The sequence below is a fragment of the Podarcis pityusensis genome (assembly GCF_964106645.2).
Source record: "Podarcis pityusensis genome assembly, chromosome: 2".
Lineage (NCBI taxonomy): Eukaryota > Metazoa > Chordata > Lepidosauria > Squamata > Lacertidae > Podarcis > Podarcis pityusensis.
In genome coordinates, this window is record NC_138029.1 from 90,374,678 (window position 1) to 90,400,936 (window position 26,259).

Below are 26,259 nucleotides of genomic sequence, written 5' to 3' on the forward strand. Positions count from 1 at the left end.
TTAAGTGGGGGTGGGGAGGAAAAACACTCAAACTGGAGGGATGAGGAGCGCATGTGGGGCAGTAGGTGGCTAACTGGATGTGGGGGGGGGGCGGTTTTGGGGGGGAGGAAAGTGAGGCAAAAGTTCTCTCCCCCCACCCAAGCCAGCCCTTCCTTTCTCTTTCTCTTTTCCCCCTGCATGTTTTCCAGCATCTGCCCACGCTCCCCATTCGCTCGGGCAAGTCCCAGGGCTTCCGTCTCCACTTTGGGCAGCATGACAAAGCGGCAGCCGCAGGCTGGTTGGGGCGGCACTGCCTGCGTGTCCTTGGCATGGCAGCACTGGGACGCAGCAGCAGCAGCAGCAGCAGCAACAACAAAGCGTGGAGAGGAGGCAGAGGCTGCTCAGTTGTGCTCCTAGCCACCTGACGCTGAGCTGGGTGGGCTGGAGCCTGTGCGACCGCCCTGATTCCCCGCTCAGGAATGCGGCACCCACACTGACCACATGCTCCCCCCCCGTCTCTCTGCGCGCTGCGGGAGAGTTGCCAACTTCCAAGTCTCCCTACTCCGGAGTCACCTACATTCCAAGGAGCTGCCCCAACTCCACTTTGCACCGAAAAGAAGCGCTTCCCAGCAGAGGGGAGGGGAGGGGAGGGGAGGGAAGGGAAGGGAAGGGAAGGGAAGGGAAGGGAAGGGAAGGAAGTAGCGGCAGTCACTGCTGGGGTCAAGCCGCTTGCTCAAAACCGAAGTGTGCACTCAATTCGGGGCATGTTCAGCTTCTGAAAAAAGTTCGAAAAACAGAACACTCATTTCCGGATTTGAAGTGTTCGGGTTCCAAGTAGTTTGAGAACTAAGCTGTTCAAAAATCAAGGTACCACTGTAGTGGTTACGCTGTGGCTGTCACCGTTATACTTACAGAAGTCTACCAGAACCAATGTTAGAAGCTCAGATATATAAGCTAATTGTCAAATGGCACCTTATACATAGGTTATGGTCGCCACAATGGGATGTCCAGGTGCCTTATCAACAGTGGGTTTTTTTTTATTATTTTCATTTCTATACCGCATTATAAAGAAAAAATCTCAAAGCAGTTTATAACACATTAAAGCATCAAGTAAAACAGTCCAGAATAAAACAAATCAGAGTTCCAAGGAAAATATTTCAGATCCTTCTCTAAGTGACATTTTGTTTTCCCCATATTTATTTATATAGCTGTCCAATAGCAGAAGTACTCTAGGAAGCTAGTGTGGTAAATTGGTTATAGCGTCGGACTACGACCTGTGAGATCAGGGTTCAAATCCTCGATTAGTCATGAAGCTCACAGGATGACCTTGATCAGTCACAGCCTCTTAACCTACCTCACAGGGTTGTTGTAGGGACTGACTGAGAAGGGGGATGAACCATGTACTCTTTGGAGAAAAAGTTGGGATATAAATGCAGTAAATAAACTCTTCTGCTTACCTGCTTAAGAAAGCTGGAGGGGCCAGCATGTAGATATCAGTCACCAACCTGGTACCCAGAATTCTCCATGTGGTCACAATCGGACCTGTGCCAGTCGTAAAATGCGCCTGGGGAATTTTGAACACTCACCAGAACTGACAGTAATATATTTTAATGAGACGTTTTAAATTCTGCCTTTAAAAAATGAATGCTTCAGATTTTTTATACTGGTTTTAATGTATGTGTTATTAATTTATTGTTGTGAGTCACTTCAAGTTAGTTTTTTCGGGGGGAGGGGGGGAGAAGCAGGGGTTTTATTTATTTTTAACTTGAAAGTTTTAAGAGTCACCTCCTGGAGGTTTCAACAATTATATCATTATGTTTAAAATATTGCAGGCTTGGGCCTTAGACTCAAGGGTCACTTGAGCTAGTCATAAATATGGATGAATAGATGATAGACTTCCACTGATAATCTTTGCGGCTTAAGAAATTATTAAATATAGTTTCCTGAAAATAAACTACTAACCTCATTTTATGTGACCCAAGTGAGCAGCAGAACAAAAAGCAGATAGCTCTGGTAAAAACTTTATTACACAGAGGTAAAATTATAACATCAAAATTCAAATGCTACAACAACAGTGAGAAACACCAAAGTAACCCCCATAGATAGGAAAGAAATGGCAACTTGGGAGGGCAAAAGTGTTCTAATGACAAAGAGCTACCTTTTTACAGTAATTGGAACAGTGCTGGTGCTTTATTTCTCATGAAAGAACTTCATTCATAGCCTTTTACAGCTGCATGTAGCTCATCTCTTATCTAACAAGCATTAATTCCTCTCGCCCTCCTAAACATTTAGCTCAAAATCTGAATTAAAAATTTCAAGCATGTATAATATTATGTTTCATCCCCCTAAATGCTTTCTAGACTGAAGAACAGTGCATTCAACATATATTTTAGAGTAGTATTTTAGCTATTCTTTTCAAGCTCACAGGAAAAGGCTCCCAAAATTTGACAAATCAGTTTCAGTACACATATAAACAATGGACACAACCCACTGGCAACATCTCTTGAACACAGCTGTAATAAACCTTGGTCACTGGATGGTGCATAAGCATTATTATAGGTTACTGTTAGGGAACTTTTGAGTATATTATTTGTTAAGAGATGACATAACTAGCTATATTATCAGGTTAAATTCAACCACACTAAATATTCTCATCTAAATCTATCCTGTGTCTAAAACCAACAGTAGTAGGACACGGGGAAGGCTATTACAGCATTTTTCAAGTCTTATTCCAAATCAAAACCATGACTACAGAAATATGCTGAGGCTGATAGTACACATTCTCAGCAATATACATGGCAGATCAAAGTAAACAAGTGAACTGAGGCATAAATTGAGGTAGCAGGTGAGAAAACAGGCAGCACTACTGAGCTCTGAAGTTGTTGAACAAATGGATTCTGGGATACAGCTTATCCTATAATGAACAGAAGCAACAAACTAGTTGCCTATTTTTGGCAACTAAACAAAACAACGTGGAGGTGCTTCTCCAATGGCAAAATATTTTCATCTTAAATTAGCTGTCCTGTAGTAGGAAACAGGATAACTTGCTCTATGAATACGAAAAATACATTTGCACCCAAACTGAAACAGTAACTCAGGTTCACAGGCACATTGAAGAGTTACTAGTTTCATTAATAAATTGGCTATACTTTTCTATTTAAGCCCTGAAAACGCCTTCAAGAGTTTCTAGTTAGGTATGACACAACTGATCCTTGGACCAGCAAGCTTGCTCACTTGCTCCTATTTTTTTTACTCCATTCAATATCATAAGGATGGGTTGACTCAGAATCACAGGGAAACAATAAACAAATAGCCCTCAGAAAGAGTGCGTGTGTGGTCAGTAAACTGAGCAAGATGTTACCAGTATGATCTTGTCTCTCTAATTTTTTTCTGCAGAGCGTTTCAAAAGGTACACAGCAGCATGGAGTCCCCCAACATTCACCCAGATGGTGTGAGACTTTCGCCATAGGTGTCCCATTTTTGACAAGGCCTGAAATGCAAACGAGTGGCAAGTTTCTCTTGACAAGCAGATATGAAAGTTACAGATATGTTTCCATTTTCACTTGCTATTGAAAATGCGCCTTTATGTCACTTACTACAGCCCCTATCTGAAACTCTCTCTTTTTTTTAGTCAGTACACATAGTGTACCAGGAAAATCAGTTTCTCCCTCTGTCCACCCCCCTTCTTGGCTTTTTTTTGGGGGGGGAGGGGGAGGGAGCCCTTTATCCTTAGTTTAAAAGCACAATTTGGGATCTAGAATAATATATATTACCCAGTTGAACAATGAAAATTGATAATGCTATAAGAGTGTTAGTCTTTTCTAAATGGCAGCAAATTGCTCTATACTGAAACAAGAATATTTGATTTTCAGTTCTGGCAGTATTTATCCTAGATAACAGCAATACCATTGTCCTGCCTTCAGCAGTGAAGAGCAAAAGGCACTGTTAACAAATGCCTGGGGGTTAGCTAGCCACTACCTACCTTGGCAAAGCATTTCCTATCTTGAGTCAGCAGCACAGCTCTGCCAGTCCTTGGTCTGCAGATCCGGCCCATCTCCATAAGGCAGGATGGGTAGAGATCCCAGTTCTTTTTCTTAGACCCTATCCTAGAGTGAAATTGAGAAGCAACAGAAAGGAAACTTAGAAGTACAAACAGTCTATTGTCCAGTATTTCTTGCCCATAGTAGTGAGTTTATCCATATATTTAATCAACGGCAACTCCTTTCAAATTAATGAGGTGGAGTGGGGAGAGAATCCAAGCCTTTCATACTGCCTTGCTTTTAATAACTTATTGAATGAACATTGCATAGAGGGTTGCATGAATACAAGTGAAGAATAAGGTCTCCAGTTTGGAATCTGGTTGGTTATGTAGAACCCTGATAATCTCAGATTTAACTAAACTTCAAAAAAGATTTGTAGACGGTAGAATAATCTGTTTGCTCCTACCCTCTATCTCCCTTATAAGCAATTTTTAAGCATCTCAAAGCAAGGGATTTCCTGAACAAATACTGAATATTTGCAGGGAATGTTCCTCCCATCTTAAGGTGCAAAAGGGAAATTGATTATGGAGATATTTTAACACTAAATACCATCCTGGAAAATCAGCCATGTACGATGAAGAAATGGGCCCAACAATGTCTTGGAAATCCGCACACATTTCTAAAGAAGATTATGAACCTATCTAAGACAATTTCACTGCAGAATGTATTATTAATAAAATAATTAAATATTACAATGAATTTCTAAATCCAGAAATAGGAATGCAGTACTTAAATGATTTAAAGCAATGGCAAAATACCAGTTTAAAAAGTACACTAGTAGCCAAAATTGTGGAAACCTTTTGGGAAAGTGTATTTCCGAGGTCTGATGGCGCATAACACCACTTTTTTTGGAGTAATACCATAAAATTATTTATCAATGGAAAGTTATTTAATGAAGAATGTAATGCAATAAATTTTGTGAAGGATTATTCATTACAAGAGATACCTGATTGCCTCTCTAAACACTCCTTTTTTGTTATTTGGCTATATTTTTTTATAGAATAAAGATAATTGAACAAACCAAACCTTGTTGCATTACATTCTTCATTAAATTATCTTTCCATTGATATATAATTTTATGGTATTACTGAATTAAAAAGTGGTGTTATGAGTCATCAAACCTCGGAAATACACTTTCTCCAAAAGGTTTCCACAATTTTGGCCACTAGTGTATAAAGAATATGTTACAGGGTCAGGTCATTTTGACCACTGAGGGGGTTACAGGAGTTATGGAAGGAAAGAGAGTCATATTGTTCCAATACTTTCAAATTAGAGGTGCAACCTCTTCCGCGGTACATAAATATGGGGAAACCAGGAAGAGAACAAATGGATTTTTTTATGACCTTTGGTTTAGATTGGAATGAGGTTACATACATGAGAAAATGGCAACAAGATTCAGGTCAAAGAATAACTAGGAAACAATGGAATTGCATTTCAGCAGATCCAAATAATTATTTTAAGACCATTTATCAGTGCTATTTAAAGGTAAAAGTAAAGGGACCCCTGACCATTAGGTACAGTCGTGGCCGACTCCGGGGTTGCGGCGCTCATCTCGCTTTACTGGCTGAGGGAGCCGGCGTACAGCTTCCGGGTCATGTGGCCAGCAGAACTAAGCCGCTTCTGGCAAACCAGAGCAGCGCACGGAAACACCGTTTACCTTCCCGCTGGAGCGGTACCTATTTATCTACTTGCACTTTGACGTGCTTTTGAACTGCTAGGTTGGCAGGAGCTGGGACCGAGCAACGGGAGCTCACCCCATTGCGGGGATTCGAACCGCCGACCTTCCGATCGGCAAGTCCTAGGCTCTGTGGTTTAACCCACAGCACCACCCGCATCCCATCAGTGCTATTTAACACCCCACAAAAGAAACTTTATATATAAGTGGGTATCAGATAAACACTGGTGATGCGGATCGAGCAAAGCAAGGTATATATACACATTGGTACCTCAGTTTTCTAACATAATCTGTTCCAGAAGACAGTTTGAGTTCTGAAACGTTCGAAAACCGAAAACTCAATAGCCGACAGCAAGGCCTCCGAGGCATATTCGGAAACCGATGTATTTACTTCCGGATTTACGGCGAAAACTGAAATGTTTGTCAACGGAGATGTTAGAAAACCAAGGTACTACTGTACACACCTTTTGAAACTGCTCTCAAATACAAACTTTTTTGAAATTTGTACAGGCTACATTTCTGGTATGTTGGGGTATCACATACCTTTAGAAGTTAAAATATGTCACTTGGGTATCTGCATGATGTTGTCCAGGAAAATGGCTGAGAAATATTATTCAACCTTGTAACTGCTGTGAATGTTATAGCCAAAATCTGGAAAAATGTTTATCTCCTACTTTATGTGCATGGTTTGAAAAAAAATCTGGTCTATAGTAACAATGATTACATTAACTTATTATAAAAGAATACATATGAACCAGCCTAATCTGTTCATAGAAAAATTGTGGGTTTTCTTCATAATATTTTGGAATAATAAGCTTAATGATAATGTTCAACGTTATGCTGCTTTCAGCCTGTTGCAATATTATGACTGTTTGTCCAAATATTTATGTATTTACTTTATTGGAGCTAATAAAAAATTGTAAAAAGAAAGAAAAAGGAATAAAGATCAAGACCCAAAGATGTGTTGACCATCAGCTGAGCAGAGATGGAGACCTATAGAAATGCGATCGTTTTCAACTTGGTAACTCTACAATGCAGTTCTCTACACTCAAATCCAGCAATTCCTTCCTAGTTTGGAAGCTTCATTGTACCTGTAAGGCTCTGGATCAGAAGCACAGCTGTAAAACACCCATCATTTACCTCTTTCCAAATGGCATATCTGTTACAATGACATCCACAGAGCCAGTCCTCAGAGGTAGACTACAGATATCCCACTGAATACTATCTATAGGTTTGCCTGCAGGTGTGCTGTTAAGAACAAAAAACTAGATAAGTTAAGGAGTTATTACTTGGAAGAAATTTTTCATACCATACCAACAAGCCCAAGTTAATGAACTGGGAAATTTTTTTAAAAAATATCTAAGTGACTATGAAAAAGTTACTCGAACAAACAGCAAAACAAATACATGGCATAAACCACCACTGGGTACTTAATTCCCACCTTTCTTTACTTTGAATTTGCTTCAGTAAAGAGGCGATATTATTTGCTGTTCTCTTCACAGCCTGTGGATTGTTATCCCCAGCCATATGGTAGCAGTTAGGCCATTCAGTAGCCCCCTATCAATGAGAAAGAAACAGCAAACTTAACAGCAATGCAAGAACCCAACTGCAATCTAATTCTAGGAGATAACATCTATGAATGCATTATATGGCACAAATTATCAGAAGGGGAACTGATCCTTAGTCCACCACCCCAAGTAAGGGGGTGGGGATTTCTCTGCTGTAGTGCCAAGGAAATCCCAAGGGTCAAACAAACAGAAAGCAGATGAGCGATCCACCCACCTAAAATGACTTTAGACTGGAATTTTTACCCTATGTCTCTGCATGGCAGCTAAGACATTATTCCCTTTGTGGGAGGGAGGATTGTTAGACAAAAGCCCAAGCTAACCAAGATGAGGTTTCCACACTGTGATCCCAGCTCAGAGGAGAGCAAATTGTTCTTTCACCTTGCTTAGATTCTGGAAAGTCTTTTACACCTTTAAGCCAGAGAGTTGCAACAGGTAGAGAGAAAATTCTGTATCTGACACCTGCTGAAAATACCTCCCAAATTGAGCTGTAGGATCTTATACAGGACCAGCACCTCAGTAATACTGGCCTATCTCCTAGGGGTGCTACAAAGATTTCCAAGACTACTTTAAAGATGACCAAGCACTTATACTTAATCATAGTTGTTGAAGTAGAAATGGTTTATACATCATGCTATCCTGAGGATGTGAAACTTATTTGGTCATCTTGTTTACACAACACAGCATAAGGAATCGAAGTCTACAATCCTAATCAAACAAGGGAGTAAATCCCTTTGAACCCAGTCTGATTTCCATGTAGAGATGTTTAAGACTGCTGTCACCCTTACGTTCCAGTACACCAAATCCTACACTGTCATACCTTGGGTTACAGACACTTCAGGTTGCATGTTTTGGGGTTATGGGCGCACCAAAACCCAGAAGTACCAGAACGGGTTACTTCCGGGCTTTGGCAATCGCGCTTTGCGCATAAGACCAAATTGCAACCCGCGCATGTGCAGACGCGGCACTGCAGGTTGCGAACATGCCTCCCGTACGGATCATGTTTGATACCTGAGCCTCAACTGTACAATGTGTTGCAATAATACATCAACATGCCAGGACATTTCTGGGACTTCAAGGGATTAGGCTGTTTCGTAGCTTACTATCAAATCTGAAGATATCACTACTAATAAATAATAATAATAGTAATTTTATTATTTGCACCCTGCCCATCAGACTGCTTTGCCCCAGATTGTCAGTAGACATGGTGCAATCCTATGTATGTCTAAGAAGAACCTAGTACCACTGCATTTAATGGTACTTACTTCCTGATAAGTTGGTATAGGGTTGCAACCCAAGCTGGGTAAGGTATTTTATGCTTTACTTTAAAACTGAAAAGATAAAAAGCTACAGTACCTCTATTGGTATAGCACCTGTACCACACATTGGATCAATTATGATGTCCGCTGGCTGAAGATCACAAAGCCTAAACAAAATTAGGACCAAAGTTTGTATAATAAAGACAAAGGCAAAATATAAAAGTATTATAACACACATAAAAAAAGAAAACAATGCTGTTTCTTTGAAAAATACATCCAAGTTCCTCTTTTGAATTTCTGGGCAGAAATCAAGGGCAAAGTGTAAAATAGTGAATCACACAAAAGACACTGCCAAATACATGTCTGATCTTAAAAATCCCAAGCATACTGTAACTAATAATTCATAAATATGGTCCCTACAGGCTGTAGGACGTAATAGAAAAATAATAATACACTTAAACATTAAAATATATTTTTTTATAAAAAGGGGAACAGGAGTATTTCATTTGAGGAGGATTACTTCTAAAGGAAAGGAGTTCCACACTCAGGAACTGACCACAATACTTAATTGCCCACTAATGTAAGGTACATTGAGGCGGCCCTCTGTTTAATGTTTAAAAGTAGCAGAATATGCAGAACATGCAGTTACACAACAAGTTTGAACAGAGAACATATGGTTTAAGAGATCTTGCAACTGTTCCAGTTTCCTTACCTGAGCATACCATAAGCTAGAGTAGATCGAAGAGTTGTGGGTCCAAAATGGGTAATATTTCTTCTATGAAGACTCTCTTCTGTTAAGGCAATCCCCACTACCACTTCATTATTGTGGATGTTGAGGAGAACCTAGAGTAAAAGTCCCTTACATTTAGCACAGACATTCCCCTTCACTGTAGGTAAACAATGATATATACACAAAAAACAGAAAAGACTACTTCACTGAAGTGCTAATGTAGGATTTTCCAAAATTCTATCCTTTAAAGGGCTATCTTCCATAGTCCTCCTATACTTGGGAGATGAACAATCTGACCCACATAATCTGTTTAGTCTCCCAGGATCTAGTTCATCCTTCGCTACCTGTCCCTTCCAACAGCTATGATAGGATAGCTGAAACAGGTAAACAGCTGAAACATCCCAGGCTAGGAATTCTATGAATTAGAAATCCTAAGGTCATAGGAGCCAACTTCTAGGAGCTGTGGGGGCTTTGGCCCCCACAATAAAATATTTGAGGGGGCTGGGCCCCCACGAAGTTGATAGGCATTGCCATTCAAATGGTGTGTGTGCACTGTGTCACATGATTGATTATGTGGGGCAGGGCTTACCTGGGCCCCCACAATATTTTATTCAAGTTGGAACTTGCAAAGAAAGCAATGACCATCCACTGGTGTATTTTTGCTATGTGAAGTGGAGTCTGAGGTGGGGGGGGGGGGGGGACTAGGAAAACATATGCCAACCACTAAAATATACAGCAATCCAACTAATTCTTAGAACATTTATCCTTCCTACCCCACTTTTGCAGATTACAAGGAAGTGAGATAGGAAACACTATATCCAACCTCCACTATGTTTCCTTGTAACATAGAATGAGGTATCTTGCAGTTGGGCAAACTTGAGACCATTAGTCAGTACTTGACCGTCAGTCATTCCAACCCTAAATCTCTTGAACTGGGAAGGCTACGTTATATCTAATGTAAAAGATGTAATTTTAGACTGGCCAGTATATGTGACCAGTGGTCCCAGTATGAAATCTCAACATAAATTAATACTAACATAGCCATCTCCATTTTAGTTTGAGCTGGTTCAGACATCAAGATAAAGAAAAGCTATGGTTTTCCATGATGGGAACAGAACACAGCAAGCCTTGGGCTTCAATGCTCTCCCACTCTCCTTTCTTCATTTGACACAGCTGCAAGATCTGTTGTTGTTTTTTGTTAACTGTAGCTTGTCTTTTAGTCCAAATACAATAGGCCCTGGCTAATCTTAAATATAATGATTTTGAAGCTAGCTTGTTCCAAATAAGCCATTGTTAAGATAACCCCACTTTAGGGTTAGGGCATAATGTTAAAATTGCAGTTAATAGCACACATAAGCAAAAACTTTGATCACATGAACTTCATCATAATGTCAGAAGCAGACTACTGCTTATTGCTAAAACATGTAAATTCTGTCATATTTTATCCCACCCTTACTATTAATGCAGTAATAGTAATAATATTTTAATGAAGGGGGGGGGGAGAAAAGTATGCTGCACCTCCACATCAAAATTTGTCATGTCTGCTTTCCACTGAAAGAAATCTTGCACTGCTCCTCCAAAATCTCTCGCCGCCTCATTTGATTTGAAGCTGTGGTTATCACCAGCTCTGTTGCACGTTACCCGAAACTTCAGTGTCTCAGCTTTCATTTCACACTTCTTGCAGTCACCTGATCCATTTTTGCTTTCGCCATTGGATGTCAATTCTTCTTTAGAATCAGACAGTTCATCATCACCTGGTTGCACAATTTCATCTGTATTTTCTGGGTCTTGGACATCAGTATCCTCAAAAACATTTTCCACAGGTTCGTGCATTTTTTTATCAACAGCTTGCTCCCTGCTCCCATCATCCTCTTGTTTCTCTTTCTTTGCATTGGTTTGATTGCCCTTTTTCCGCCTTGTTTTTCTTTTCTTAAGGCTTGTATTTAACCTCCACACATCCAAAGGGTCCGTCCATGGCAGTTTCTTAACCAAGTCTTCTAAATCCTTTAGAGCTTCTTCCTAAAACGTATCGGGAGAAAGTATCCATAAGAGTCATTTAATACAACCTATTATTTTCTATGTTTGCTAAATTTCAGAAGAGTAGCTGAGTTTATCTGGAGCAGCTGCTGCCCTGCTGCGGATATGGCACATTAGAGATTGGGCCTACCATGGTGGAAGTTTAGGTATGTGAAATGGTTCGTGTATGTCATTAAGCTTTCAACCCCATTCAACACACCTTCATATCACATAGACAACTACTGAAATTAGACAACTACTGAAATTATCCCGTATTTAAAAAGCACTCCCACATGTGGCACAGATGTGTGTTCAGAAGGAAAATAATGTTCTGCAGTTCTTTAGAATACTTTCATAGGATATCAATGTCATCAGATGTGTCAAAGAGGCAGCAAAAGTGGTGGGTACATATACACAAAAATAAAAACAACGACGAACAATTTTTTGCTGCAAGAGACTAACTAGGCTACCTCTTTACATACTGATACATACAAGGTGGGGAGCAAGAGAGAGAGAAACAACCTACCTTCGTTTCCTTGAATTGATAATCTTTGAATTCTTTAACAACAACAAATAAGTTGTCCACGGACCTTAACTGATGAACCTAAATGAAATTAGAGACAATCTTTTTTAATGCTGTATTCTCCTTTTCTGATATTTGTCACTTGTACTTGAGTTCTGTAGTAGACCAACCATTTGTAGTGGCTGTCTTTATCTTTAAAAATGTAAAACAAAACATGTGTTGTGTCTGAGGGCATTTCATGTCTTGAGGACATTTTGTGTTGTATCACTGTAAACTTTAAATACAATTTTTTGTTTCATTTTTGTAGCTTCTATTTGCAGAAATGCATAAATAATGCACATGCACCACTCTTCAGAATTAAGTGTGATATGGTATTAAATGCTTCAGTCCTGTATCTACTTACTTGGGAGTAAGCCTCATAGGACAGAATGTAGATGTGTAAGGATTGGCATAAAAGTACCATTATTTCAAAATAAAATACAGACAACTCCCTTTTTTCTCTGGGGTTGCATTCTGGGTCATTGTGCATGTCAGTGATCACACAGAAACATGCTGCATCCCCTCCCCATTCCAGGAAAACAAAACATACAGTGGTGGTTGCACTGGTATTTGGCTGTTTCCGCTCCCCTCAGTTTTATTTTTCCCCCAAATAATTTTTACTGGTTTTCATGTAAATACAAGGAAAGTTTCCTTGCTCCACAAAGGCATAAAACAAAAAAAGTTTGCACTTCTACAGTTTACTACAATGAAGGAAATGTATATATCAATAACTGCAAGGAGTACAACACCCTCAATCAATCAAATAGTTAACAGGATATATTATTCAAATAATAAAATCTGCAAACCTTTGGAAGGCTGGTTACGGGAATTTCAAAATAGATTTTCCCTCGGTCCTTGCTAATTGTAGACTTTGATGCTAGCTTCTCTTGTACTTCATCCGCTGCAGTTAGCTCAAAGCCAGTTGGCACAGTAGCTCCAATAGTGACCACAATATCTTTAGGGGTTGCATCAGGATTGGCTTCTCTGTGCTCATCTAACGGCTTGCATGAATCACCAATGTTCACTTCAGATAGCACAGCAGCAGCATCTTCAACTCCAGACATTCTGGTAGCATATATGGCCTGCACAGAGGCTTATGTTTTAGAAGAACTTCTGTAAAGGACAATAAGTCTTTAAGCAAATCAGCAAATGTAATTCAAGTAATTCACATGTTGAGGTATTTGAAACAGTAAACAGTACAGATTCCAAAGCCATTACTTCTTCCCTATTTATAGGCGTATTACGATTTAAAAGGTGTTTTTGTAACAAACAGCACATCTTTTTAAGTAGAGCCATCTGATCCCATTGAATTCGATGGACTAATTTGGAAGTAATTTGCATTCACAGGATTGCTGCCTAAATTTCAAGCAAGTAGATACTTGTCATAATCTCAAGATAATTTATTTTTATTTATTTTTAAAATATTTATAGACCACTATTTCATTAAAAGGATTAAAGCAGTTTACAACAAAAATACATAAAACCATCCAGTAAAAACATACAGGCAACCCCCCCCCCCCATTTATGTGGGGGTTACATTCTGAGGTACACCACTGAAAAAGCCTGCAAACACCCATTCCACCTCTGCCCTATTTTGTGACATTTTCAGGTCACTTCTGGGTTTGGGCTGATGCTTGTTAGTGCTGTCACACACATATTGAATGTGCATAAATGGAAAGTTGCCTGTATTAAAAAGTTAGTAACAGGTATAAATTAACCATTGTATAAAAGTGTATTCTTAATTTCTTGCATAGGCCTGGCAGAATAAAGATGTTTTCAGCAGGCATTCAAAAGTTAAAACAGCAAGCATCTGCTGAATGTCTATTGGCAGGGCATTCCACAATACTGGGACAATGACACGACAGGTTCTATTTCATGTTGTTATAAAGTGAGCCTCGCCAACTCGAGGAATGAGAAACAATGCTCCTGCAGATTATCTCAGTGATCGAGCTAGGATAGAAGGGTTCAGGCGATTCCTGAGGTATCCTAGACCCAAGTAGTTCAGGGCTTTGCAAATTAATACAAGGATAAGGCTCCTCTGACAATAGCACTCTATAAACACAGGATTGTGTTTCACTTCTATTTTAATTATTCCCACCTATCTGCTTATTCAGATACTTGCACAAAAAATAAACCTCTGTGAAACCTGATAAATAGCTAGCCCAATAAAACATATATTGGATACTAGCAATCTTTATTTGGCAACAGCTTTCTATTTCATATTGCTTCATGCCAAATTACAGCCAAACTCAGCACTCCTAGGTACAGTTACTTAAGAGGAGGTAGCATTCAACATGGCGGAAATATACACTGAGTTACACACCCAAATAAATGGAATTAATATGCAAAAGTAATTGAATTGGGGCCCTACTAGGATGAACCTAGGCTGGCGAAGGCCCTACTGAATCCTAAGCCAGTTAAGTCCCAAAGAGGGACCCAGTCCAGGTCCACCGCTGCCCCAGGCACAACTAAAAACACAACCAAATACTTCAAAAGTTTTCCCATAGACTTACAAGGTCTTGCACAGCTTGGTGCTAGCTAGATTACCTTTGAACTGCTTCCTTCCATACTGCCCAGCTCACTCACTAAAGTTATAATCAGAAGCTCTTCTAGCTGTAATATGTCCAGTGGAAGTACACCATATGGTGAATGAAAGGAGAACTTTCTCTGTGGTTGGCTCCACACTGTGTAACTACCAACTTTTAGAGATGTGCCAGGCATCTATGGTGCAGGTGTTGCACCAGCTGCTAAAAACTTCATGCCAGCATCCCTGGGCAATGATCCCTAGTACCAGTACAATTGAACTTTGGAAATCTGTTTATAAATGTTATTGCCTTGGCTTTATTTTGCAAACCACCCTGTTGTTTTTATAACAGAAGAAAGTCTATAAATGGTTTAAATAAATAAAAAAAACCTGCTGCCACATTCTATTCTGGCTGGGAGGAACTTTAGAACTTTGTGAGTCCCACTAGACATAGTGGAACTTCTTCTATTCATGTGTGCACATAAAATGTTTAAAAATATGTTTAAGCCTTTCACTAATACTAATGGGACTTAAAAGCAGTTACAGCTACTAGTCACAGTATGACAGCAAAAACAAGTAACACAATGAATTATCATTAAATATTTATTTATACCCCACGGTTTACCCTGACGGGACTCAAGGCTGGTTACAGATACTGTAAAAACAAGAATCACTAAAAACATTTTAAAATCATTAAAAAACAATCAAACATTAATAAAATTAATACTATATACAGTACATGAACCACTGAGTCTTGCAGAAGACTATACCTAAAAAAAAATGATCCAAGCTAAGCACTGATTTCCTCATAATGAAGGTAAGCATATTGTTAAGTCTGTTCCTATTTGAATAAATGGGTTTAAAATGCTTAAATGTGGATGAATCGTGGCATATAAAATATCCTGGCCCGAGGTAATGCCAAAGTACGTTTAACTTGAGATGAGACACACGGAGAATTCCTTTCAAACCTTTTTGTGTGTGTGTGTGTGATAGAAATGATGCTACCTTATTTTTTAGAACGACGACGATAAAACTGAAATATCCACAACTTCCCAAGAGTGACACCCACAAACCCGGAAAAGTTAACTACTGAAATAGTACCGAAGTTCGAATGGAATAGCAAAAAAGAAAAGTTTCTCGTGTCTTACAAGGAAGGAGGGGGCAGGGAGGGAAGCGCCTTTCCTTCCGAGCCCGTTTTGCGTCGCCCTGGCGGTCCAGGCGCCGCGGAGAGGGAGAACGGGGGCCGCTCGAAAGGGAAGACACAGACCGTATTTCAAGGTCTTCTCTCGGGTAAGGCAACGGCCGGGCCCGTTTTCCGCTCCTCTCCCCTCAGCCGCAACGGCAGCAAGCATCCGATCCGGCCTGCGCACGAGGAGCACCGGGAATTTCTTCCGGGGAAAAGAAAGGGAGCGCGCTCGCAAGCACTTCCTGCGGAGCGAACTTGAGTCGGAGGCGCTCACGGCGAGGCGCCCGCTCTGCTCTCGCGCTCCGCTCACGGCGCCGCTGCTCTGCAGCCTGTAGGAGAGCTCGCGCTCAACGGCTGCTTCGGCCTGCGTTGCTATGGAAACCGCTCCGACCTCGCGCGAGACCAAGGCATTGGCTCAACTGCTGCCAACTGCCTTGGTTTTTATAGGGGTGCTCGTTTGTTTCCGTATGAGTGCCGGATTTACGTAGAAGCTAAACAAGCTGTACTGTATAGCTTAGGGCCCCACTCTCTTGGGGGCCCCCCCAAATTTAAAGAAAACAAACCCTGGATGTACATTTCCAAAATATAAGATAAAAAACAAATAAAATAAAACCAACATGCAGCAACAGTGTATTGTGTTGTGTAGGCTCCTATGATGCAAGTAATGGGCCCCGCCTGCTAGCCTGCTCCCTAAAATAACACTGGTTTGCTCATTTCTGTATATATATATATATATATATATATATATAGTGTGCTTACATTCTGCATGGACTGGTTGCATTTCAGTTCATCAATTACTTTGATAAAATACAGATTTTGTTATGTGCAAATAGCTTTAGATACCTATTAGGTCCATAAATTGCCATTTAGCATATAGTCAAAACAAAAAACAGCGACAATTTGTTGTTGACAAAGGACAGCTGGACATATAAAGGGCCCCATTACCTTCAGTAGCTTACGGCCTCATCAAACCTAAACCCGGTCCTGCGTATGACCCTGTAACAATAAGCTGAGGTCACGTTACAACAGCACAATCGCATTTGCATTTACTGTGGGGAGCAAGCCCCATTGTACTGGGCAAGGTTTGCTCCCAATCAAACATTATATTTGCACAACCTTCGTCACCAGGTTCTGTCGTTGCAGCAGTGTGGATCTTTTTTTTTTTTTTTAATATATATTTATTCAAGTTTTTCAATACATAAACATATTTAAACAAATAACATTGATTATTTGACATCTTTTCATCGTTACTTTGGACTCCCCCACGCCTCCCGCACACACTTACATCGTTAAAGAATTATTTCCAAACAAATTATCATTTTGTTCATAATCTTGGATTTGATCATTAGCGTATAGTTTAAACTTAAGTCTAATTTAGTGGTAGACAATTACTTCTACTCTGACATCCCAATCAACATTCAGCCAAATTACAATACTTTTGCAGATAAGTCTTGAATTTCTTCCAGTCTTCTTCCATCCTCTCTTCTCCCAAGTCTCGAATTCTGCCGGTCATCTCAGCTAATTGCATATAGTCCATCAGCTGCATCTGCCATTCTTCCAGCGTAGGTAGATTTTGAGTTTTCCAGTTCTTAGCAATCAGTATCCTTGCTGCCGTTGTTGCATACATGAAAAATGTTCTGTCCTTCTTTAACACACTCTGGCCGACAATGCCCAAGAGGAAGGCCTCTGGTTTCTTAGTAAAGGTGTACCTAAACACCTTTTTTAACTCATTATATATCATCTCCCAAAAGGCCTTCACTCTCGGGCAAGTCCACCAGAGGTGAAAAAAAGTTCCTTCATTTTCCTTACATTTCCAACATTTATTGTCAGACGAATGGTATATTTTGGCCAATTTGACTGGGGTCATGTACCATCTATATATCATTTTCATTACATTTTCCTTCAAAGCATTACATGCAGTGAAGTTCAGCCCAGAGGTCCATAACCTTTCCCAGTCTTCAAACATAATATTATGCCCAATATCCTGTGCCCATTTTATCATTGCCGATTTGACCATTTCGTCTTGTGTGTTCCATTTCAGCAACAAATTATACATCTTTGAAAGTACTTTAGTCTTAGGTTCTAACAGTTCAGTTTCCAACTTTGACTTCTCCACCTGGAATCCTAACTTTTTGTCATTTTTAAAAACTTCTTTAATCTGAGCATAGTGTAACCAGTCTCGCACTTTATCTTTCATTTTCTCTAAACTCTGCAATTTCCAATTGTTACCATCTCTTTCTAATATCTCCCAATATTTTGGCCAATTGGCCTCCATATTGGCTCTTTTTCGGGCCTTAGCCTCTAGGGGTGACAGCCACCTCGGAGTTTTATTCTCCAATAAGTCTTTGTATCTTATCCAGACATTAAATACTGCTTTCCTGACAATATGGTTCTTAAAGGCCTTGTTTGTCTTAACCTTGTCATACCATAAATATGCATGCCATCCAAATGCATTATTAAAACCTTCTAAATCTAATACATCCGTATCTTCAAGATGCAGCAGTGTGGATCTGTCCCCCAACCTATGTTGCAACAGGGATGGAGAATGCTTGGCCCTCCAGGTGTTATTATTATTAATTAAATTTCTAAATCAGCCTTCATCCCAAGATCACTTTGGATTATATAGAAACACAAAACTGTGTAACATAGTAACAAACAAAATAATCCCTTCCCCCTCAGGTTGTAAGGCCATAGATAGCCTAATTAGCCAAAGGTCTGGGAGAAGGGGGATGTTTTTGCTGGGTGCCTAAAGATATGTAATGAAGGTGCCAGGTGAGCCTCCCTGGGGAGAGCATGCCACAGGTTGGGAACCACCATGGAAAGGCCCATTCTCTTGTGGCTGCCCTCCGGACCTCATCTGGAGGAGGCACACAAAGAAGGGCCTCAGATGATGATCGCTTGGTCTAGGTCACTTAATATGGGGAGTTGCGGTTCCTGATGTATTACAGATGTTGTTGCACCACAACACACATCATGCCAGACTGGATGGGGACTAGCAACGTGCCCCATCCCTCTCAGAATGTGCCTGGTGGGCTTGCCTGTGTGTTCTGATGATGATGAAACTGAATTGAAATCATATTGAAAGTTGTTTTCTTCTCTGTCCAAGCTTCTGACTAAGTTCACCTACATAAATTTGTTTAAGTTATCTGTGTCCTACTTTTCAAGCAATGTTCAAAGTGGCCAGCAGAAAAATAAAAAAATATAACAAATAAAAATACATGGGCATAGCAATGCCAAAAGGGGGCAGTGAAGTGGCATATGGTCCTCCAAAGCCCTGCTAGCTTGTGCTGGCCATGGCAGGTGGGGGGGGGGGCTGTGTGACATTTTACGTAGCAGATCTCCATTTTGAAAAATTAACAGCACTGACAATGGGGTGGGAGGGATATAACCAAGCCAGCTCCAAGCTAGTGGTTGAGCCTCTAGGAAGAATGGCTACGAATCCAAGGCTGACTCTGCCACACCTGTTTTGTGGCCTAATGCAAAGTACTCCCAATGAAAACAAAACCAGCAGTATATCTGCACTAAAGCTGACTAACTTATAGGAGGGGTGTAGCATGTGCATATGTGCCAGGGTGGGCGGAACACATTTATCCAGCCCTCACCACTGCCAGGAGGGTGTGGGGCATGGAGAGTGTTCTTCACCCTTTGCACTCCCCAGCCCCCACTGCTGATGGTGGGCGCTTGCGCACCTGATCTCTGTGTGTGTGTGGCTGGTTTGCCCAATGTGTACCCAGGGCAATGGCCCCCCTGGTGCCCCCACACTATGCCACTGACTAGTAGTCTTTCTGGTGTTGGATGCAAACACCCATCAGCCCCAGTTGGCATGGCCAATGGTTAGGAATGATATGAGCTGTAGTCCAGCAACATTTGAAGGGCCACAGATTCCTCCCCTCTGAACCACTTGCATGAGCATAGTAGGAGCCTCCAGCAGCCATGTTCCTCTCCAGCAAAAAGGCACCTAAGCTGCAGCCTAATGCCTTCAGCCACCAGATTTGGGGGTTAAGGTTGCTCTGTAAACTATCTTCCTATATATGTAAAATGTAAGGCTGTCATCATGCTGCAGTTTGTGCGGCTGCCAATATGAAGACACATCAACTTCCAGCATGACAACAGGCAGACAAGCAAGCAGGCAACAGCTGGCCCAGGTGAGTTTATCGAAGGGGAGAAAGGGTAGCACCCTCACCTCTGACTTAAAGGTGGAAATAATACGCAGTCTCAACTTTCAGATGCAGAAATCCAAACATTTTTAAGAACACTGTACTCCCAGTAACAAGTAAAATGCTGCATGTAATGTAATGCTACATATATAATAGTTCACAAGTCCTGGTCTATATTTCTAAAATGTTTTATTTCTTCTAGTCCTTTTCTTCATATATTCCTTTCAGTGGTTTTTAGGGTCATATAGCACCAAAAGGTGATTGCACCAAGGTGATGCACCAAGAAAGCATTTTAATTGCAGCCACCTGTGGCTGTTTGCAGTGAGGAAATGTTGAGTGGGGAAAGGGATAAGCATGCCTCCTGCTGGCCTTTCTCCCCTATCAATTGCACCCTCACAAAGTGGCTGTTGAAACAAGAAACGGGGAGCTGAGCTGCAGCTTCATGTGCCTGTGTGTAATATGTGGTTTGGCTCTCAGGATGCTCACTGAATGATTTAACATGCGTGTCCAGGGTCAGCATTCATCACATCTTCAGAAGTCTGGGAGAAATGGGTTGTACCAAAATGGAGGCCATTATAATCTGAGAATATGTTCCAACAGTCTGAAGACTAGTTTATCAATTGGAAATCCACCAGGAAAATAAAAAGGTGTTGACTTTAGCTGAGAGTCATGCGATTTGTTAAAGGATTATTCCAAATATTGCTCCAAGTCTGAAATGCTCATTTTACTTCAGCTTGATTCCCTCAAAGCTGATATTTATTCTGTGGATGATACTGAATGGCTCACTAGAGGGCAGTATTGCATGAATATATCAATCATAAACCTCACTACCACATCAATAGGTCCAGCTAATTAGTACCCAGGGTAAAACCAGCAGAGTGGGCTGAGATTTTAATTCTGGAGGGCTTTGAACATCTAAAACTCTTACTGAGGACAACTCTCCATGATATTTACCATCTAATAGGTCTGTTAGGTCAGTTTGGCAGTTGCAAAACAAGTGTGGCCCACTAAATAAAAATAAAAGCTGCAGTGTAGAATGCTTCTGTTCATGACTACAGGTATCCCCCCATTCCACTCTCCTCGGTTTTCCGTTTTTCTTTGCCAACTGATAACATGCCTTGGCCACTGAACATTCCTCATTGGCCTCTGGCTTTTCTTAAAAAAAAAACAACCACCAATGTTTTATGCCTCAAATGTACCCCTCACTTCCCACTGTCCTCACACATCTCCCCACTCATTTCACCTTATGTTTCTTGCTTATTCCCACTTCCACCCCCGTCAGCCATCTCTCCCCACCCTCTCGAAGTAAGTGGCTTGGTTTGGTTGCCCGGTGACTTCCAGATTTTATATTTGCTCATTACCACATGCTTGTGCAATCTAGCTGTTCTCTGTTTTCAAAGGGTGTTACCCCCTAAGCCTGGGTTGGGGGATCCCTTTTTTAAATTTTTTAGGAGACATTCACTCATGCTGGGGACCAATCAGGGGCCAGTAGGCTTTTCTTAATCCATGGCCCCTGCCAAGGCTGCCCCATGTTGCAGCCTCAGTCTTCAGCCAATTTACAGCACAATCACACTTTCTCTCTGCCACCACCTTCAGATAATAAAGTTCAGCATTTCTATTCACACTTTAATCAAAGGCAGTCTGATAAGATTCCAAAATGGCAGCAGTCGGTTTTTGCTTTAAGCCATGCCCTATATCAGATGTACATTCTGTGCTCAGGTTTGACTATATGCTATCTTAAAAGCAAAGCATAGGATTACCTTGTCCTTATCAGGCCCATGATGAGAAAATATATCCCTGTTGTTAACGCAATCAAATTAAAGACTCCACTCACTTAATATATCTGGCTTCTTCATCGACTTTTGCAGTGTAATGGTCTCAATAGCATTTTTTCTTATTTCAAATGCAGAGGGTTTCAGACTGGAAATATCTCCTTTCTAATATTCAGACGATGTAGAGGAATGGCAGCCCTTGTTGGCTCTTGAACAATGTGAAAATGCGTACTGTGCCAAGAGGAACTATACCAAGCCAAATATTAGGAAAAATTATTGTCTCAAGCGGTTGGTTTCAGATGGTTTTCTAGCATTCTGATCCAAATGATTGTGTACTCAGAGCCATTGTTAATCAAGCAGCTTGTGTAGACAGCTTTCGCAGTGTGCCATTGATGAGGGGGCTGGCATATATAGCCTTGAAGAAACTGTACATTGCAATGCCAAGACTGTTAGAGGTACTTCTGCAATCAAAGAACCTTATACTCCAGTAGTCTGTTTACGAATGATGGTGTAAAACTGTTGTAATTTCAACTCATCTTCCAGTTAGTCAAACAGATATGGTGGTACAAAGCTGCTAGTCAGTTTTTCTGCCCTGGCAAGACTAGCTCCAATGAATGAATCTCTCTGTGTATCCTTTATTCACCACTAAAATGGGAACATAAGCTTACCTCATCTCATTTTGGAAATTGGGCACTTGAGAATTTTAAATTATTCTCTGTTCAGCATAAAAAATTACCACTGTGAAACACAGACATGCTAAAAAGAATGAAGCACTTATGATTGACAAAAAAAATTGAAGGTCAACATTAAGAAATAAAATACAGCAATTAGGAACTAACTTATAACAGCCTCAAGGAATCCCTGTTGGAGTTAGAGAACAAATGAGAATGGAAGCTGTGAGGCACACAAGCAATGTCATTAAACAGAAAGACAAATACCAAGCACCTTAAGGTGAAGAATTGTTTCCATGACAACAGATTGCTGCTGGAGCTATTTCTTTAAAAAATTATGATGATCTTTCTGTCTGTTTGGTTGCTACAATCGAGGCCTCTACGTTCAGGAAAATTATGCTGATGAACAGGAGAGGTATATCATCATCTTGACTTGTTGTTTTTACAACCATGGTCCTAAACACTTGCTTCTTATTGGAACGGTAAGAAAGCTTGCTATAGTTAAAAGGCATAGCTGTCAACTTACAGATTTGAAAATAAGGGACCAGCAGCCTTGAAAATAAGGGACCAGCAGCCAAAATAAGGGACCTGCAGCCTCACCTGTTCCAGGCACTCCAGTCTTCCTGTCCTCCTGCAGTCTGGTCAAACTCATGCTGGTAGCTTGGAGAACACTGTCCAACCAACTTTGTAACCAGAGGTTCAACTGAATAGAATCTGAATCACATGCACCACAAGGCCTATGCAGCCTCAGCTTAAGATGGCTCCCCGGCCTGGCTTTGCACTGCAAAGTTTGCAGCAGCACGTGCAACAAAATGGCGTCCAGCATTCAAAAACCCCTTCAGCTTGCATTAACTAGCCACACACACACAGTCTCCCCCCCTCGCCACGAGATCGCCAGTCACCCACCATTTTAGTCAACCAGCTCCTTTCTTTCCCCCCATAAGTCAATCGAAGGAGCCTCCAAACAAATTCAAAAGCCCCCCCCTCCCACGAGATCTCCTTTCCTTTCCCCCCACCATGTGCCCCCGCTCCAGACGGACCTTTTCGCCGGCAAGGATGAGTGGGCCGTCGCTGACGTATCCATCCGATTCCGATCCGAGCACTCAGCACAGGCATGTTCAACTTCTGAGCCCCTCTGAGCCAAAGGCAGAAAGCCCAGCCAGCAGCCAAACGAAGCCTCGAGGAAAACCACCGTCACCTCTCCGCTGGGAAGCGCTGAGCAAAGGCGAGTCCCCAGGCAAGGCAGCCGATTTGATCAGCACAAGGCATGCAAGCTCCACCCCCCAGTCGTTCTTAGACTTCTTATTGGGTGAGCAACACAGCCAAGCAACACAGTTGGAGCCTCCCTCCTCCCTGGCCGGCAGGGAGGGAGGGAGAGGAGCTGCTACCTTTGAAATTTAAGGGACATCATTTAAGGGACATTTAAGGGACATCCATCAATAAGGGACAGCAGCGGGACATGGCGCTGGAATAAGGGACTGTCCCTTCAAATAAGGGACACTTGACAGCTATGGTATGAGGAAGTGATGCAGTGTAGGAGGGAGGGAAGAAAAAAAAAACCCAAAATATGTTTTATAGTTTTAGGGTTGCCATACATCCAGAATTTACCAGCCATAACCAGAATACTGCAGTTGGAAGCAGGGTCTGGACGGAAATCGCTGAAATGTTTGAAATATGCACCTGATTTGTCTGGGAGAGATAAACCAGGAACCTGGATTCACACAGAACACAAAGCCAAACCATAGCGTAGCTAACAGCAATGGGGCAGTGGCAGTAGTACTTACTTACTTACCTACTCTGTAATAACAAACTTCAAATTCCACTCCAATGGGTTCTCCTAGACCCAGGCTACTACTACTATTCAGTCTCACTTATTGCCTGTGAGCACTTAACAATAACCTAGGAATTGTGGGGTAGAGGAGTGGTACAAAGCCAGCTAGATCCAGATGTTACCATTAACAAATGTATTTATGCTTATTTGTTACAAGATCATTAAGTGCACAGGCTTGTCTGGTTATTTTAAAATAGTACTGCATATTTAAATGAGCACACACTTTGTTAACTTGTTACTGCCCTTTTAAATACCAACAGCTTCTATTCAACTACAGTACATATTAATGATATACTAAGACAGCTTGAAGGAAGCAGGTGGTTACCCTATAAAAACTCCTTACCCAAAATGCTCCCTTTATGCACCCCAATTAAGCTTCACTAACACTGTCACTGAGGGCTGGGCTGGAAGCCTTTTCCCACCAGCCCTTTACTGGCCTATTAAACCACAAGCTGGTCTCGCTCTACTGCCCTGGAAATCTTCCCTCTGGTCCTCCTACCAGCCACTAGAGACCAACATCCCAAGCTGTTTCTCACTTCTCCCCAGTTTCTCCCCTTGTCTCTCCCATCTAAGCCAAGTGATTCACTTGGCCCCAGCAAGTCTCTGGCCATCTCGATCCATTTCAGTTGGGGTTTTGGCCTAGTTTTGGCCCAGAAACTGCTTTGGACTCTCTGCATGATAACCTCTGTCAGGAGAAAGATGGAGGAAATGTGTTACTGTTAATTCTCCTCAATCTCTCAGCAGCTTTTGACACCATCTGGAATGGCTGTTTGAGTTGGGGGTGGGTGGCACTGATTTTGCAGTGGTTCTGGTCCTGGATGGTCATTTCCCAGGGGGTGATGCTTGGGGTGGGGCTGGCCCTTTGTAGCCTCCAATGTGGGGTTCCTCAGGACTCAATTTTATCCACCATGCTGCTTAACAGCTACAGTGGTACCTTGGGTTAAGTACTTAATTCGTTCCGGAGGTCCGTTCTTAACCTGAAACTGTTCTTAACCTGAAGCACCACTTTAGCTAATGGGGCCTCCTGCTGCTGCCGTGCCGCTGGAGCACGATTTCTGTTCTCATCCTGAAGCAAAGTACTTAACCCGAGGTACTATTTCTGGGTTAGTGGAGCCTGTAACCTGGAGCGTATGTAACCTGAGGTACCACTGTACATGAAACCGCTGAACTTCTGGAGTTTTGGAGCATGTCAGCAATATGCTGATGACACACAGCTCTACTTCTCCATTATATCTGCAGGTGTAGCAGTGGATGTGCTGCCTTGGCAATGGACAGGATGAGGGCCAACAAGCTGAAACTCAATCCAGCTAAGACTGAGGCATAGCTAGTGGGTGGTTCACTAGACCACATGGCTGGGAGGATGCCTGCTCTTGATGGGGTTACATTCCCTTTGAAGGAGTGGGTACATAGCTTGAGGGTACTCCTGGATCCTTTGCTTTCGCTTGAGGCGCAGATGACCTTGGTGCTGCAGAGTGCTTTCCATCAGCTTTGGCTGGTGCCCAGCTGCACCCTTATCTGGACAGGGATAGCCTAACGCAGGCATCCCCAACCTTCAGCCCTCCAGATGTTTTGGACTACAATTCCCATCATCCCTGACCACTGGTCCTGTCAGCTAGGGATCATGGGAGTTGTAGGCCAAAACATCTGGAGGGCCGCAGGCTGGGGATGCCTCACCTAACTTCTGTTGCCTGTGATTTGAACCTCTAGGTTAGTTCACTGCAAAGCGTTATGTGTAGGACTGCCTCTGAAAATGGTTTGTAAACTTCAACTGAAGTGGTATTTGGTGGCTGGGTTCCTCATGTGATCATCATCTGAGGCCTGCCTTTGTGTGCCCTCACCATGAGAGGCCTGGAGGGGAATAACATGAGAATACGCCTTTTCTGAGGTGGCTCCCCATTGGTGGCTTCCCCGGTGCCTTCATTACATATCTTTAGGCACCATGCAAAAACATTTCTCTGTTACCAGGCCTTTGGCTTATTGATTTGTTTATTTTATTTTATTTTATTTTATTATGTATTTTGTGTTCTCATTTTGTATTTTTATGTTGTAAACCACCCTGTGATCTTTGGATGAAGGGCAGTATACAAATTTAATAAATACCAATTATCATCATCATCATCAAGCCACTCTGCCTACCTCTGAGATCTTCCTTCTTCCCTGGTCCTCTTCCATCTTCATCTTCTAGATGACTTCATGAACACCAAGCTCCAACATCGCTAACTAACTCCCTGCTGATCAGCACCCATTCATATATATACACTTCCTCCGGTCCCTCTAGTTCAGCTCCAGCCA

General features: G+C 41.7%; 1 protein-coding gene and 1 long non-coding RNA gene across 6 annotated transcripts; one reads left to right on the forward strand and one right to left on the reverse strand.

Annotated features, from left to right (window-relative positions):
* Nucleotides 1-3,387, forward strand: LOC308471727. Its single transcript, XR_013983126.1, has 2 exons — nucleotides 1-1,659; nucleotides 1,692-3,387. It is a non-coding gene; the product is annotated as an uncharacterized lncRNA (long non-coding RNA).
* Nucleotides 1,985-26,234, reverse strand: THUMPD3 (THUMP domain 3 tRNA guanosine methyltransferase). 5 transcript variants are annotated; one of them, XM_080995781.1, is made up of 10 exons: nucleotides 26,104-26,234; nucleotides 12,633-12,939; nucleotides 11,791-11,868; nucleotides 10,767-11,267; nucleotides 9,231-9,361; nucleotides 8,616-8,685; nucleotides 7,136-7,251; nucleotides 6,835-6,942; nucleotides 3,962-4,085; nucleotides 1,985-3,469 (listed from the first exon to the last, which is right to left on the reverse strand). In XM_080995781.1, the coding sequence occupies exons 2-10, from the start codon at nucleotides 12,888-12,890 to the stop codon at nucleotides 3,359-3,361; spliced, it is 1,497 nt and encodes a 498-aa protein (XP_080851907.1). In that variant the 5' UTR covers nucleotides 12,891-12,939; nucleotides 26,104-26,234; the 3' UTR covers nucleotides 1,985-3,358. The 5 variants fall into 5 exon arrangements, with proteins under 5 accessions (XP_080851907.1, XP_080851904.1, XP_080851903.1 ...); XM_080995778.1 differs by having other exon boundaries at nucleotides 12,633-12,908; nucleotides 26,104-26,160; XM_080995777.1 differs by lacking the exon at nucleotides 26,104-26,234 and adding an exon at nucleotides 15,499-15,847 and having other exon boundaries at nucleotides 12,633-12,908.
* Nucleotides 26,235-26,259: the final 25 nt, after the last annotated feature.